The sequence below is a fragment of the Triturus cristatus genome, chromosome 10 (assembly GCF_964204655.1).
Source record: "Triturus cristatus chromosome 10, aTriCri1.1, whole genome shotgun sequence".
Classification (NCBI taxonomy): domain Eukaryota; kingdom Metazoa; phylum Chordata; class Amphibia; order Caudata; family Salamandridae; genus Triturus; species Triturus cristatus.
In genome coordinates, this window is record NC_140593.1 from 255217971 (window position 1) to 255234263 (window position 16293).

Consider the following 16293-nt stretch of genomic DNA (forward strand, 5'->3'; position numbering starts at 1 on the left):
TTTATAGTTGCTGGAAAACTGCTAATTTTACAATGAACTTTGCAGTGCTTTTAAAACTGCTGCCTGCGGACCCCCAGGGAATTTGCCACGGACCCCTGGGGGTCCTCGGACCCCAGTTTGGGAAACACTGATATAGTCAATTAGTCAGAACAATAGTCAATAATCAATGATCAATAATCACCAAACTAATCGATAATAACCATCAATCTGCTACCAGAAAAACTGATCCAGTGAAAGGCCAGGATGAACATTTCAGAATTAACAATTACTCAAAATGGGTCCATATTCACATTCAATTTTCCTGACTGTTTCGCTGGGGGTCAAGTTTTATTTCACTTTGATCTGAATTAGTCAATGTCTAACTAACCTTCACAGATCAACACTCTTCCTTTGGTCAATGGACCATTAGTCGAGTAGTTGATGGTGATATTAACAAATTCACAAATCTATCTTATAACTTTCAATAAAATAATCACAGACTCCAAGTAAGATTCAATACATTTTATCTAATAACTCATTCAAAATGAACGCTCATTTGTACAGATTCACAGTGCAGACTCCATCAACTTTCATGGGAGAGAATAATTCATTTATCAAATTACATTCAAATATACAGACGCATTCAACAACTTTAATGCATTAGGAGTGATGGATGAAGAGACAATAGACACAGTAACTCATACTTTGCAAACGATATGCTAATTAAAGACAGAAATATATTTACCGAGTGGTGAAATGGGGAAACCCAACCCCTGGCCAAAAGGATTCGTGGAGGTCACCTGATAGAGTCAGGAGACAAAGACTATAAACAGGAGCAGGATAGGATTTACTTACTACACTTCTCTAGAACCCGATGCACCGGAGCGCATCCCTCTGTTACACTCTCTCCCTCCTCGATGTTCTTCCGCAAATCTTCAATCTAATCAGGTTGTCTTTCAGTATTGAATCTTCCCAGTCTGTTCTTCTCTAGCAGCACCTCTCGCCCAGTCCTCACTCAGCATCTACATCTCTCCTCTTAACTTTTAGTCACTCAAGTTATACTCTTTAATTCTGCATGTCCCACACACAAAAGTTGCAAGTATTCGTGAATCATGGACTGTGATTGGGCATGGGCAGGGGAGTTGTCATCACCTCCTGCTGTCATTCTTGATTTCTTAACTAATTCTTTGTTTAGTAAACCCTTCCCATTTAATGTATTCATTTTTCAATACCATTTCCTTTCACACACATTCACAAAACAAAACTAGATACACATTTTATATAATTCTACAGTTGAAGAGCGTTCCCAGGCATCTGTCCTTGGTTCTTGGCAGCCTGTCAATCAAGTCACTCCAAAACCTCACTGCGCAGACTCAACTTGAGTTACGTTTCAACCGACATCTTTTCCCTTGGCTTAGCACATCAGGCCCAAATGTACACTATTAATAAAGGAATCATAAACAGATGTTGTAAGTAATAATCGTTATTGCTTGATTACTTAAAATCATTGCAATCACAACTTCACATCTCAATATTAAAAATTAAATACAAGCAAAACATCTTCCCAACACATAAAATAATAAACTGCGCCATATATACAATTTAAAACTTATCAATAAAATAAAATCCAATCACATATCAATAATTACAGAATAATTGCCCATTTTATATTTTAAGGTGACGGCGTACACAGCATACTATTTCCTTATACATCCTTTTAACGAATAACCATTACTTTCAGCTGAAATATTAATGCTAAAGTGCAAAATTACCTGAAACAAAAAAGTTTCTAATGTACTTTTCATTCACAAATTACATTTCAAGGTGCTAATGTGCAATTATTGCAGCGACCATCATATCAAAGCAATAATAAAGTGCATAATTTACTGTAAAGTGCAAATATGTGCTTATTACAATGACCATCATATTAAAACAATAATAAAGTGCATCAGTTTACGGTAGTAGTGGCATGTCTGTTTTGACACTTTAAATTGTCACCCTCGCAACATGATTATTAAGTAGTAAAGATTATAAGCCAGATAATACTATTAGTCAACACAGCCATAGAAATACTGGAGATCTACCTTTTGTATCAAACATTTTTCAACTGCCAATAAAAATTTTAACAAATGACACAATAATGTAATCGATTGGCCAGATAGTGACAAGTAAATCTCACCCTGTTCTTCAAGAAATGTGGATCGATGCTTAATCAACTTGGAGCACACAAAGACTATATGGACTGGTGTTTTCTGTGGCCAACCACAAAGTCTACAGTTAGAGTCCGACCACTGCTTGATCCACGATTGCGTGCCCTCCTTTGTTGGGTTTAATCCCATACATAACCTTAAAAACTTATTTTTAAACTTCGCTGAGAAAAAAACATTCAAATACGGCTGAATACGCAGGGATTGGTATGAGTTAATCACATACCATGCATAATTGTTCTGTGCTAATTCAATTTTATCCAATTTAAGCGATTCAATTTTGATAAGCTTTTTAAAAATGAACTTGTAATTGGGCATTTTCAGATCTTGCAGTGCAATTTGCAGGCCAATATCCCTTAGGGAAGTTAAAATATAAGATCTCCATTTAGCTGCATAGACAAACTTGTCTATTTCTTGCCAACAAATGTTCCCTAAGGATGCTGGGGCTGATGTGGACAATGCGACCATACATTTAAAAAAAGCTCCTTTTGATATAAATGGATGTTATTTTCTCAAATATGCTATTATCACTGTTCACCACCCACTTCTACTCTATCCCATGTTATTTTCTTCTTTGTTAAGCAAAAGCATTAGCAGCGACAGCTCCTTTTAAATCCAGGCAAGCAAATGCCAGGCACGCGGTGCCTCGAGACCTACAGTTAGTAATTCCTTGCACATGAGTGAGAGTTTCCCTCTCACATGGGTTAATCACATGGTTATTTTCACGGTACTGGTTCGCACATGCACGAGGCGATTTTCGGTTTCAAGCGGGATTTCAGTTACGTAGCATAAAGCCTTTTCCCCATGTATGGATGTTGTGTGTATGTTAATTTTCTTTTATCTACTATTTCTATTTGTTAGTACCTGTTAACGAGAGGTTGATCGAAGCAAGTTTCTTTTCCTTGAATCCTTGCTCCATCAGTGGCACCATTATGAAGGACGCTGGCACTCTGTAACTGGTCCCAAGCATCGTCCCTAAGAGACTCATTTCTTTCCTTCATAGCCTTTTTATAAAGACAACTTAGAAGTATCACATCCCTTCTATCTATTAGGCCTCGGAACATGCCTGATCAAACTAATGTTCTACCCTGGTAACAGTATGGCATCTACCAGTTTCAGAGAGGGCAGCACTCACCCAGCCAGGGAGTACAGAAAAAGCACTTCTAAGACATATTTAGGTTCAGGGTCAAGGTTTAGGCAGTAATTAAGCTCGCTGCTCCTCTGACAAAATAGATTTCCACAAAACTCCACTGGAATCCCTTTTATCTATTTCAAGCACCTGCCCTGATCCATGGGAACCAGATGGTTGGTGGCTCGGCCGACAAACGATTTCTGACTTGAATAATTTAACCGTAATACCAGTCAATTGTGATCGCTCCAACCAGAACATTCAACCCTGTAGTTAGTCAGAAAATAGGATTGAGGTGAGGAAATTAATCTGTAAGCCACTGGTGTTTCAAAGCCCCTACCAACATAAGTAGGATCCACCAAAGAGCTTGGTATAACCAGATTGAAAGATTGAACTAAAAAGTCTGTGTGTTCCCCTTGGATGGTGTGCTCAAAATGAACAATTGAGGGTTCATCCCCCAAGGACAAAATTGGAGGGTTGGGTCCACGAGAGGCTTGACAGACTCTTGCGGGAGTGCCAATTTAAAAATAGTGTTCTGATTAGACCAGGGAGATTTATTTCAATTGGGCCAATTTGCTCCAGCAGGAGTTATCATCCTGCGGGAGCGAGTGCTATGTTTGGCTGCCACCAACATGATAAAAATTTTACTGGCAGCCATTAATGAATGCTGGGACTTAGTCCCCTGTTATGAAGTAAATATAAAAAAAAATATAAGGAGGCAGGGTAAGGATTCCCTTCCTCCTAGGCGCCAATGGGCGGGGGACCCAGAGGTACCCCCCGGGGACCAAAATTACAAAACAAAAATCTGAACATTTCCCACGATCATGAAAGAAAAATGGCAGCTGGTGCTGTGTTTTTCAATTATAGGCTCTGGGGAGCCTGGGGACACATTACATAAGGGAAGAGGGGTGCATGGCCCCCATGAACCCTTATAGGCCCTACAGAGCTGCCCCTCCGGGACAAGATGCCAATGAATTGGAGGAGGCTGCATGGCCCCCCTACCTGAGCCATCAAAGGCCCTGGGGACCCCATCCCCCATGCTGGTATATTTAATTTGGGGGAAGTGCCACACGCTGCCCCTCCCGAGCCAGTGAAGGCCCCAGGGAATCCATCCCCTGGCCTGCTAAACTTTTTAAACAGGAGGCCACGTGCCCCCCCTCCCTGAGCCTTGTATGGCCCTGGGGACCAAATGCCCCGTGGCCAGCTTACATACTGTTTCCTGGGGAGCCGATCCCTATGACACAGCAGTTTCCCTACCTGCACTGTCATGGGGAGGGACACTTGTGTATGTTCCTGTCAGGTTATAGAATTTTGTAATCTCCTGCCATGCGGGAGCATACACAGGGAGCTTTGAAAATGCTTTCCCCAGCTGGGGGCTGACTTAAGATCTGTTTCTTTGTCCGCGCTGATGCGGGCAGGAAAATACATCCAGAGATTGCTCCCACCCGCAGGGAGTAGCATAAGTAGATGCTCCCTGTGGGCAGGAGCAATGTCACTTTTCACAGCATGCGGGAAACTGGCTCTGGCTCGTGGCCCCAACAAGTGTATGGTGGTGTCCTTGGCGGACATCAGGGAACCCACCTTTAATAAATGTGGTCACGAGAAAATGGGGTGCCGAGATCTAGAAACAGCTTGGTGAGAGGGGCCATGTGCCCCCCACCCTTTTAAAAAATACACAGCTCTGTGGATTGTGGTTCCCGGGGCCTATTTGAGGCTCAGGGATGGGGAACCACACTGCTCCCTTATGTTATTTGTATAATGGCTCTTAGGAGGAGTCCTGTGGGCTCCTCCCCTTTAAATGAAAAAAAGACCCTGGGGGGATGGGGTTCCCAGGGTCCAAAATAGGCTCAGGGAGAGGGGACCACCTGCCCCTTCCTTTAATACATATGGCCCCTTTCCCTCTGCAATACATACCGTCCCTCAAGGATTTGGTCCCCAGGGACTAAAGAGGATCACAGAGGGGGGCCATGCAACTCCCCTCCACTTTAAAATATATATGGCCCTGGGGGATGGGGTCAAGTTTCAAGGAATGGCCATACAGCACCTCTCCCCTTTTAATATTCTATTGCCACAGAGTTATGAATGTCCAAAACCAGCAAAGTTGAAACAGTGGACCAATACCAATATGGAAGTATCAACTTGTTTGGTCCAGATTCTTGCAAAATATGCTGAAATCGACCATGACACACTACAAAGAGAAATACAATAGCTCAATGATGAAATGGGCTCATTGGAACACCATAAGGAATTCATTTCCATGTATCACGAGGATATGAGCCAACGTTTAAAGAAACAGGAAGATATAATTTAAGCTCACAAAGCACACAAGTTTCAATGTGATGAGACCAATTACGAGCTGAGACAGGTCTTCATATTTGCCTGAAGATTTTATGCAATGAAAAGATAAAGACTGGTGGATAACAATCACGCCGAACAAGATGATAATTTGGGGAGGAGCAGCATCAGCTACAGAGTCGAGCTCAGCAGTGGAGAGTGAAACAGATTCTGAAGATGGAAGGAATCTAAGAGATCAATTGAGTGGACAGCCGAAACTCTCCTTGTGTGAGGAGCTTGAATTTGTATGCAGGGATTGCCGCCAAAGATTGCGGCCCAGAGAGTCAAAATTCAAAACAAACAAAAGGAGGTACAAGCGGAGAAAATGCTGCAGGAGACTTGCTGAGGAACCAGACACACAAAAATAATTGGTCAATGAAATTAAGGTCTGAAATACTGGAGACATCAGCAGTAATAATACAGTCATCAACGTATCTGATGTGGAATTATGCCAGGCTGAATTACAATTGTTCTCTTTGGGCCTGTCATACTGCCCTGAAAGCACTTTCCACTATGCTCAAACCAGAGCTGATTTTCAAATACACCCGTAGGCTGAAATTGGCTAAATTCCACTTATTGTGACCTAAGAAAAGATAGACTAGTCAACAGGAAGTGGGCACTGATCACAGACCCTACAAATTAATGACTTGTATTTATTGCATGACCTTACAGAATTGCAGGATGAAAGTCTTGAAGATGACCTATCTTTGAATGTCTCCAAAACTGTGTCAATTCCGTTTAAGCCTTCATTCCATCTATGGCTCATGATATGATTGATCTCTTAAACGACAAGATAGTACAGGACATTAAAAAGTTAAATCATAAAACTGAACTTGCCCAGGGAAAATATAATGATCATCATGTGAAATACCAAAATTTGGTCAAGAAGTTACAAATTCATAATCCTATTGTCATGCGGAATTCGGACAAAGGTGATAACTCATCCTAAGGCCAATAAACGATTATATACAGGATGCACATAAGCAATTGAATGATGGTGACATAGCCAAATCCATTGATTACAGTATTGTAAGAAATTAACAGCATGGAGAGGTGGAGGGCTACTCAGTTATGGGGAGTGGCAATTCTTGAAGAACGACTTTCTCAAGACGCCTAAACTTTAACTATTACTGAAGGTGCACAAGAATAAAACTCAGCCTCCAGGGAGACCTATTATTCCTGCTCAGGAGAGCACGTTTGAGAACACATCACATTATATCAAATTGTTTCTCTAGGGTTTTGTTTGTAATTTACCATCAATTGTTCTAGATACTGGAGACTTTCTTAAACAGATATATGACATCCCTGGGCATCCAGACTATTTGGTAATGGCTTTTGATGTTATGTCATTATAAAATAGAATTAATTGAGAGATTTTCCACCAGAGGCGTGAGTTGGTGAGGGACACCTGCTTCATCCCCAATTATGCGTGTCTTCACATAGGCTGTTGGCAGGAGCAGGTGCTTATCGGCAATCATAATGAACATGTGGCATGTTGGCAACAGTATGTTGATGATTTATTTGTGATGTAGAGGGGGTCATTAGAGTCAAGAGAATAATTTGTTGATCTCATTAACCATAAATCCATCGATTTGCATTTTGTAGCACATATCAGCAAAACACATGTTGAATTTCTTGATTTACAACTATTCATCAAACATTACAAGAATGAGACATGCTTGCATAGGAAGGCAACTGCTGGAAACTCTACGCTAAATGCAATTAGTTTCCACCCTGCACATCTTAAGACCAGTATCCTTTATGAGGAGATGCTCCATCTGCACTGAGGATGTAGCAATAGGCCAGTAGGAGGGAATCACAAGATTTGTGCAACGAGGATACAAAAGTCTATAATTGACAACACCGTAAAAAAAGTCAACCAGAAGAGTAGGGAGGAGATCATATTTGTAGAGGTCCCAGCACCCAAGATTCTACCATAAGATTGATCCTTGGGTTTAGTAATCAGGAGAGGAAACTGGGGCTATTGTGAAGATACACTAGTTATTGGTCCAGGGAGATTCTGTATTAGGACCTACTCTTCTTAAGACACCATCTGTTACATGCAGAAAGGCTGTCTCCCTCTATGAGTGATGCCTTAGGCAAGAATAGTAGAGAATAGGTGTAAAGAAAAAAGTGTCTGCAACCAAAGAATAGTTTTTATAAGTGCAGCTCCTGCAAGGCTTGAAATTTAAGTAAAAACATCAGCGAATATACCACAACTATTTTTGAGAGACTTAAAAAAATCAGTGGCATATTCAGTTGTAAAACAGAATAATTTGAATATATTCTAGAGTGTGATTGCAAATTGAAGTATATAGGCAGCACAAAGTTGCAGGTCCTCAAAAACGTTTTGCAGTACTTATGAGCCATTACCAATATGGACCAATTGTACCCAGTCTCGCAATTTTTCCCAGTGTCATAACAGCAACCCCAATTGTATAAAATATTTTGTCATTGATTCAATTCCTAAATTGACTCAGGGTGGCAACCGAGAGAGATTGTTAAGGTGATAGGAAACCAGATATATCTTGAATCTAGATTCCACATCACCCAATGGTTTGAATCAGGAATATGATTTTCCCAAACTTTTATGAATTTTTCCAGATAGCTTCTGATTTTTATATGAAAGGATTCATATATTAGGTAAACAACTGAGCTGCTTTCTATTCCTTATAGTGTCTGTATAGGTTTCACATAAGAGGTTTGTGAGTGTGGTTTAGGTTTTCAGGCTGATGCTTAGGAACAATTGAAATCATATTCAATATAATTTTAGCCAATTTTTAATTTTAACACTTTTTCTGCCATTTGAAGATTAGGGTCATGATCAGGTGGTTGCAACACTATATAAATTCCACTATGTTACTGTGTGGTTTGCAGGTATACAATCTGTGGCTAGAATATGTGCAATCATTTTTTGGGTAAATATGTCCAAAGTATTAAACATATGTTTTTTGTCCAGGTTAGCGATATGTGACCGTAGTTATGAATATTCAATGGATTTATCTAGTGACTTATATGATTCTCATATTGATTGTTGAAATGTATGAATAACCAATTGCCTTGTTTTATTTTTGTCTTGACCTAAATGTATCAGCTCTAGTATATATTACAATTAATCTGTAACATAAGAGATGTATTCGATGATTTTAGCAAATATCAATGGATTTATACAGTTATTTATTGATATACCCATCACAAGTTTTGATAACAATTAAGGGGCCAATTACGATGTCGGTTGGAAAGCCTCTGACTGCTAGTCAGAGGCATTCCGACCGACTCGGTTGGTTTGCAATCCCACCAGCTCTCAGGGTCTTCCAGCCAGTCGGAACTGCACCGTAATCCCATTCAGATGGCATTTCCGCCGTCGGAATTACGATGTCGGGATCCCACAGCCTTTCCATGCCAGCCTTTCTGAAATGGACAGGCTGTCAGAAAGCGACTCTGGGGGCCCCTAGCAGGGCCCCCTTGCCTCCATAGTCTATGACCGGTTGTAGAGGAGTACCCCCCCTGTAAAACCCTGCAGTGTGTGACATGCACCATGGGGTGCCTGTCACAGGGTGCAGGGTTTTGCACGCACACACACACATTTCTATGTAGGAGCCTGCATTATGGATGGTTTACGACCATAACACAACAGTGGGAATCCAACCGAACAGTGTTCGGTCGCATCGTAATCAGGAGGTCGGAACCGCCGACCTCAGGTCGGTCAGTCCCAAGTCAGAGACGGTGTCGGTAGGAGGCAACTCTGACCGACATAGTTATCAGCCCCATAGTGTTGAATTTTTGGCATTCGTTGTTTTAATAATTTTTTTTTTAAACAATTTGATCACATTGCCTGATTTCCAAGCAAGTGTTGATGTTTTTCATCATGTTATGTTTTGCACAGTATGTCTTCAATGTCTACAAATCATGTGACCAATAAAAAAAAGTGTGTTTCTCTATCTCAGTGTGTATGTGATCATGGCCAGGATTGGCCAAACCGTGTCAGAACAGAGAATTTTGCAATAAACTGGAGAAAGACAAGCAGTATCTGATTCTTTAGAGCAAAGAACAGGGTTTGTTGATATATATGTGTGCTTTCACATGTTGTTTCTCTGCAACCATGCAATTTGGTGGCACCAAGCTTTCAAAAATATTCCACAGTTGTCTCTTCATGCATTTAAGTTTACTCAGTGCAAAAGCAGAATAAGAAAAGCTCCATCTATATATATCTATCCTTGGCCGTAGCAGTCTTGGGGAGGGGGCCATGTGGTTTGTGTTTAATAGGTCTACACAGCTATGATGTATTAGGAGCACATGCATTTTGTAAACATTTACACCAATTAGCTACAAAATAAGGTAGAGAAGTACTATGGTAGTTACCTGCCATGATGTAAACTATAAAACAAACTCGCACATTAGATGATGTCATTAGTGATGTCATAAATAATGTCATAGAACGTCATGAGTGATGTAATGGTGGGAGTGCAAGTTATACTTAGTTCTGCTAACTATAACTGGTGAATTACAATTGTTTTAAGCTCAAACCACTAACGTTGGTACTGACTTATCCACCTAACTGTAACATTACATTAACCTTGTTTTTTGTTAACAAAAACAGATCTTTTTATCACATCTAACTAACTAACTTTGTTTTTTGGGTGAAAATAAAAATAATATACCTATATGAGTATGTATGTATGTATATATATATATATATATGTATAATTATATATATATTGTTTTTGAAGGAATACTTTTATTGAATAGCTAATTAAAACTTACAATTAAAACAATTATGAATAAAACACTTGTTTAGTTAAGACCACAGTAAAAATCCAGCTGCCCTTACGTTTTCTACCTCCTCAGACATGGAGGCCCTGCATCCATCTACGGCAGATTCCATAAGTTATTTCATATCATTGATACATTAAGAAGTAGTTTTGAGGTGCACAGTGAAGCAATAGAGGCACACCAGAATCAATGCAAATACATAGTCAATGACCATAATAACCTTGATCTTATTGACACACAACGATAAAGTGCTGAGTGTGTTAGTAGATGCGTTACAGTATAAAGCTAAAATTAAGATGGACAAGGTGCAATTCAAGGAATGGACAATGACCGTGTGAGTATGAACTTAAAAATATACGTTAATGTAGCATCTTTCCAGCTTGGGTACCCACCAATGACCAAGCCTCACACAGAGTTTGGTAGGACACGTCTTTATTCTGCTGCATGCAACTGCAAACTTACATTCTAAAACGAGCATTCATGTTTTCTATTCTACGGAGTCTGTTAGGACCCAAAAAGGTTCCGTCATAAAATATCGCAAACCACTACATCTCCCCATCTGTTAAATAAAAAGTTGTCATCTTCACTTTCAGAGATCTTCAAAGATGGTGAAGACATACCAGCAGTCACTGGGTTCCCAGGTTTAGTCTTTCTTTCACCATCTTGATCAAAAGACTGAAGACTCAAATGCCAAAAGTGAGAACAGTCTCTGGTAACATACCTCCCAGGGTGCTGGGCAGTCATCATATAACCCTTATTGGACACAATCTGGAAAGGTGCAGCCTCATATGGATAATCAGATTTTCTCCTTCGCAGTTGATAACTAGATGTCCTGTTTTAAACCTAATGTTTTTGTATGCTGCCTCTTATCAGCATAGGCTTTCCTCTTTATATATGTGTGTTTAAGTTTATTTGTTACATTTGTTAAGATATAGATTACCTATTTTTAATTTTTTATTTAATGTTACTATTTAATACATTAAATATTTATTATTGTATATATAGATATATATATATTTAAAATCAATATTTTATACAACCATATTAATGACCGACTTTTTAAAATATTTTTGTATTTACCATTATAAGTATAATATGTCAATATTTTTTATATCAACATTTTTGTCATGATTTTTGATATGGGGATATTTTGAGTGTTGATATTTTGTCAGTGTACCAAGTAAACATTGACATGGAGCAACTGTCCTAATCTCTTTCACTGGACATGGAGGCCGACAAACTTTTTGATGATGATTTAGATGACAATCTACAATGTCAGTTTGCCTCAATTGATGTGATCACTTGTTCTTGTGGGGTCGGGTCAAAGATTGCCTCTGGAGTGTTCTGGGAGCCATTTTGTCTTCATACGGTGATGCACTTGTTCTTTCCTTTGCTTTAAAAACCATCAGGAAAGGGTTCTCTTTCCTGCAGACTTTACATATCTTTCCAATAAATTGACTTTTACCTTTGTGGGGGAAAAGAACATCCACATCTAAAACATAACTGATTTACTTTGGACACCTCTGGCCTCCATGTCAGTGGTTTGTCTCTCAGCATGCTCCCTAGCTTTGGCAGTCATCAACACTCGCTCCAGACTACAAGTTTCTCACAAATGTGTTATCAAAATTAATCTGTCAAACATCCATCAATAACTCTAAGGGGCCAATTAAGAGGTCAGGCGGAAAGCCTGCTCTCGATAGGCGGAATCTCCTCGACCACCTCAGAGCCCTTTCAATTGACTCTGCCAGTTTACTTTCCAACCGCCCGATTAAGATGTTCGCAGTCAGAACGTAAACCACGCAGTCATTCCGAACCGGTTTCAAGTGACTCGCTGAGTATTTGTGTCAGTTGGAACCGCATCCTACACCCCTATGGACAGTGTTTCTGCCATCGGGATTACAATGCCAATTACCAACAGCCTTTCCGCGTCAGCCTGTCTGACACCGAAAGGCTGTCAGAAAGTGAGTTTGGGTGCCCCTGGCAGGGCCCCATAGCCCCTGCGGCCTCTGGTTATTGGCCGAGGGGTTACCTAGGGGACCCCCATTTAAAACCCTCACTGTGTGGCAGGCATCGTGGGGTGCCTGTGACAGGGTGCAGGGCTTTCCGCAAACACCCCGTTTCCCCATTGGAGCCTGAGTTATAGCAGGTTGCTGGGCATAACACGAGCTCCCATAGGAAACAATGAGAATCAGACCGAACAGTGTTCGGTTGCATTGTAATCCGGTGGTCAGAACTGCTGACCGCCAGTCGGTCGGTCCCGATTCCGAGTCGAGTCAGGCAGAGGCTTTCCGCCCGACATCGTAACGAGCCCCTGAGTTGCATAGCTTCCTCATCATTAAATTCATTGAACTTACAGTGTTTGATGGGCATGCCAAAAGTCTCTTCAAGTGCATCAATGCAATCATCAAATATCTCTATCTACGAAGACCATCTATCACCAATATTTAGGTTTTTGGCAATATAGAAAGGTGGTGGTGGTTTCAGAAACACAGCGGGGTTGTAGACCAGTGTGGAACTTACTAACACAGCTGGTGATTCCTTGTGAATTGGTGTTTGCAATTCATCTGTGAGATGTTACGACTTACTGTCCTCCAACTTATCTTTTATGAGAGCTAAAAACATTACTTTCTTTGCAGCCATCTGAAAAATGTCACTAATCTGAGAGTCATACTATGCTCTTGATTCTTCAAAGAACTGTGAAGTTGTTCTGAGCCCCATTCAGCAACTTTGGGAATGACCTACGTTGAGTATTGATGGCTCCATAAGCACAACCCCAAACACTTTTCCTTGAGCCACCTTCACTGAGTGCTGTTGTACAATGACTCTTTACTCAGTAAGTCATTTATTTATTTTCTAAACTTCAATTTGCACTTTCTAACACATGATTGATTTCCAGCTTGCAGCGCTTCTGTTCACAGCTTTACTTTGCAAGTTATGATTAATAGCGGCTGTGCTGCAAACACCAGGTTGGCCATGCCTTCGGCATTAGCACTCAGTACAATATACAACGTTCTCTTGCATAGCAATGTGATACCTTTATGTATGGCCTGACCAGCAGGTTCTCAACCACCACCATGAAAATTCTTTGCAACTCTTCGGGTGTCTTCATTTTTCTTTACAGTGACTGGGGTTACGCTTTGACTCCACATGCATGAAGCATTGATTCCGTTTTTCGATGGCGACACGTGGCACGTGTGAGCAGTTTTCTTGGACCACGGTAAACTCTCTGGGAGAGCACGGTCATTCTTGGAGCTACTTATCCCATATCTTATCGCCATTTGTAGCGTCTTCTCAGACTGGGTACCCAATAATGACCACCTCACACATGGAGCTTGGTATTACATGTCTTTATTCTGCTGTGTATAACTGCAAGCTCAAAAATCTAAAACAAGCTTTCATGGCATTGCGTCTGTCACCTACGTCACAGCTCTATGGAATCTACTAGGAGCCAAAGGGTTCTGTCATAAAATATCATAAGACACTACATATAGCAGGTTTCAGACCGGAAGACTGGAAAAGATACCTTCTTAGACTGTTGCAGGACCTGCAAACAATGAGGCTTCCAGTAAAACCATATAAACTTGTGCCATAAAGCCTCGATCTTAGTAAAAAAAAAAAAGCCCATGGGGAGAAAAAGGGGAATATATCAGGTGGTAGAGTTACCTTGGGAGGATGATCATTTCAATAAGGTTACAATGTCCAATCAGGCCCAGATGAAGACTGTTCCATTTAATAAAAAAAATTAGCAGTATGTTGGTAGAGCTTTCCGGAGTTATTCTCCATAATATCCATTATATAGAAGGATAGAGATACCCCTAAATACACAACCGACTGTCGTGTATTTCCTATATATTCCTATGCAGAATCTGCGCGTTCGGATAACATGAACTGTGGGTTTGGTGGCAGACTGACTGAGCAAGCCCCACCGGAAATGTCTTCCTGTTTGCATTAGCTAGCTCACAGTGCCACTAGTATCTCCTCTTATCGGGGAGAGAATAGTTTCTGGAAACCTTAGAACATGACAACCCTGATCCCTTAGGATTGTGGAAACAATGTACTACTTTTCGCTCAGTCACTCGTGCTCACTTATTCGGTCTCAGAGAGTTACACAGAAGAAACAGTTGGTCGGGTTACAAAAAATATTTATTGCATAGTTCTTCTTCTAGTGTAAAGTATATGTGCTGCTACAACTGTTAGACAGTAGAAGATATATATGGTTAGCAGTAGGATGAATATGAAAGGATAGTACAGTTCTAACATTTTGCAATAATCATAAATGCATACGTGGATATAAAATGCATTATAAAAGAAAGCGTGTACTCCTACGATGCCTATCTAGATGTACCTAAGTATCCCTAGCATGTGAGTAGGTGTGAAGCCAAGAATCCCTCTAGGATTTAGTTGAACCCCATTACCTGAAATGTGAAAATGTAGGAGCCCTTCTTGGTCGCGAGTTGGACACACTGCGAGGGATGTTCAGACCACTGTCAGCTGGAGCGTCTGCATGCAGGAGCCATAGCGTCTGTGTCGGCCTGGAAGTCTCGGTTCCCTCTAACTATTACTAGCAAGAGGTGTTGTATTTATACAGAAAGCATCTAGGGTTCCTTTGTCCCATGTTTCTTATATTAGCCATTGTTGGATTTGAGAATGACATATGGGAGGAACCGTGTACGTAGATATGGGGAGGAAGGTGGTGTAGCCCCAGCCTGGTTTCCAAGAATCCTTAAGAATATTCATCAATACTGTGTGAGTCTATTGATGGAGTTATAGAACTCTATTGTTTACAGAAAGCCTCCTTCTGCACCCAGGACTAGATCTAGGTAAAGGTTCAATCCTAAAAGGCTCGTTATAGTGCAGTGTAGGGGAGGTAATGTAGGTGAAGGGGTACGATGTTACCCGGGCCTATATTAGGGTACCTATATGGAACATAACACTACTATACCCATCTTTGATCTTGACCAGTGGAAGTGACATTAGACAAGACTTGAGTTTTGTCTGGATTTAATTTTCATCCTGCGACTTCCCCAAATGATTGAGCAACTGCCATCACTGGACGTAAGCAACTAATCGGAGTGGGGGCTAAAACGGCCAGATTGGTCCCGTGGGCTAAGACCTTAGCCTTGAACGGGTGTATGCTCAGGGGTTGAATCCCCACCTATGATTTGAGGGACTGAATAAAATGTTCTATATATAATTGAAATAACTGAGGGGAGAGAGGATACCCCTGTCTAGTGCCATGAGAAATGGTGATAGGATCTGAGAGAGCCCGAACAGTGAATCCTTGCTTTCAGGCATGTGTAGAGACTAATTTTGGACACAAAGCTAGCTCCGAAACAGGTGCTCTCCATGACCCTCCAAAGGAAGGACCAGAAGACACAGTAAAAGGCCTTTTCAGTGTCTAAACTAATCATGCTAACAGGCCCCCCACCAAGAGAGTCCATCTCCAAAGTCATTATCACCGTATTGACATGCGATGTTGTGTCACACCCAGAATTAAACTGTGCTGCATGGATGATCCAGCCCTGAGATGACTACAGACAAACAATTAGCGATAGTTTGTGTATAAATCTTTGAATCTATGTTGATCAAAGAAATTGGGTGGTACAACCTGTATATTGTAGGAGCTTTCCCTTTTATCAGAAAAATAGCAATGTTGGTCTCACTCCAGGACCCAGGAACTTGATCGGAGGAACCAAAGCAGTTAAACAGATCTGTAAGAATAGGGGACAAAATACGATATAAAATTCCGATGGTATCTGTTCCAGACCAGAAGCCTTGCCTTTAGCCTAGGAACCAATAGCAGTTTCCACCTCCAAAAGTATTATGGACCCTGCTAGCTTAGATTGCTGGCTATCATTAAGCTTATGATGC

At 40.8% G+C, this 16293-nt stretch overlaps 1 protein-coding gene across 1 annotated transcript in view; it reads right to left on the reverse strand.

Annotated features, from left to right (window-relative positions):
* Positions 1-545: 545 nt before the first annotated feature.
* MACC1 (MET transcriptional regulator MACC1) overlaps positions 546-16293 on the reverse strand; it is a 154419-nt gene continuing 138671 nt past the window's right edge. Inside the window, exon 5 of the mRNA XM_085630936.1 lies at positions 546-1418. Coding sequence (XP_085487062.1) covers positions 1353-1418 — 66 coding nt within the window. The 3' untranslated portion in view covers positions 546-1352. The remainder of the gene's footprint in view (positions 1419-16293) is intronic.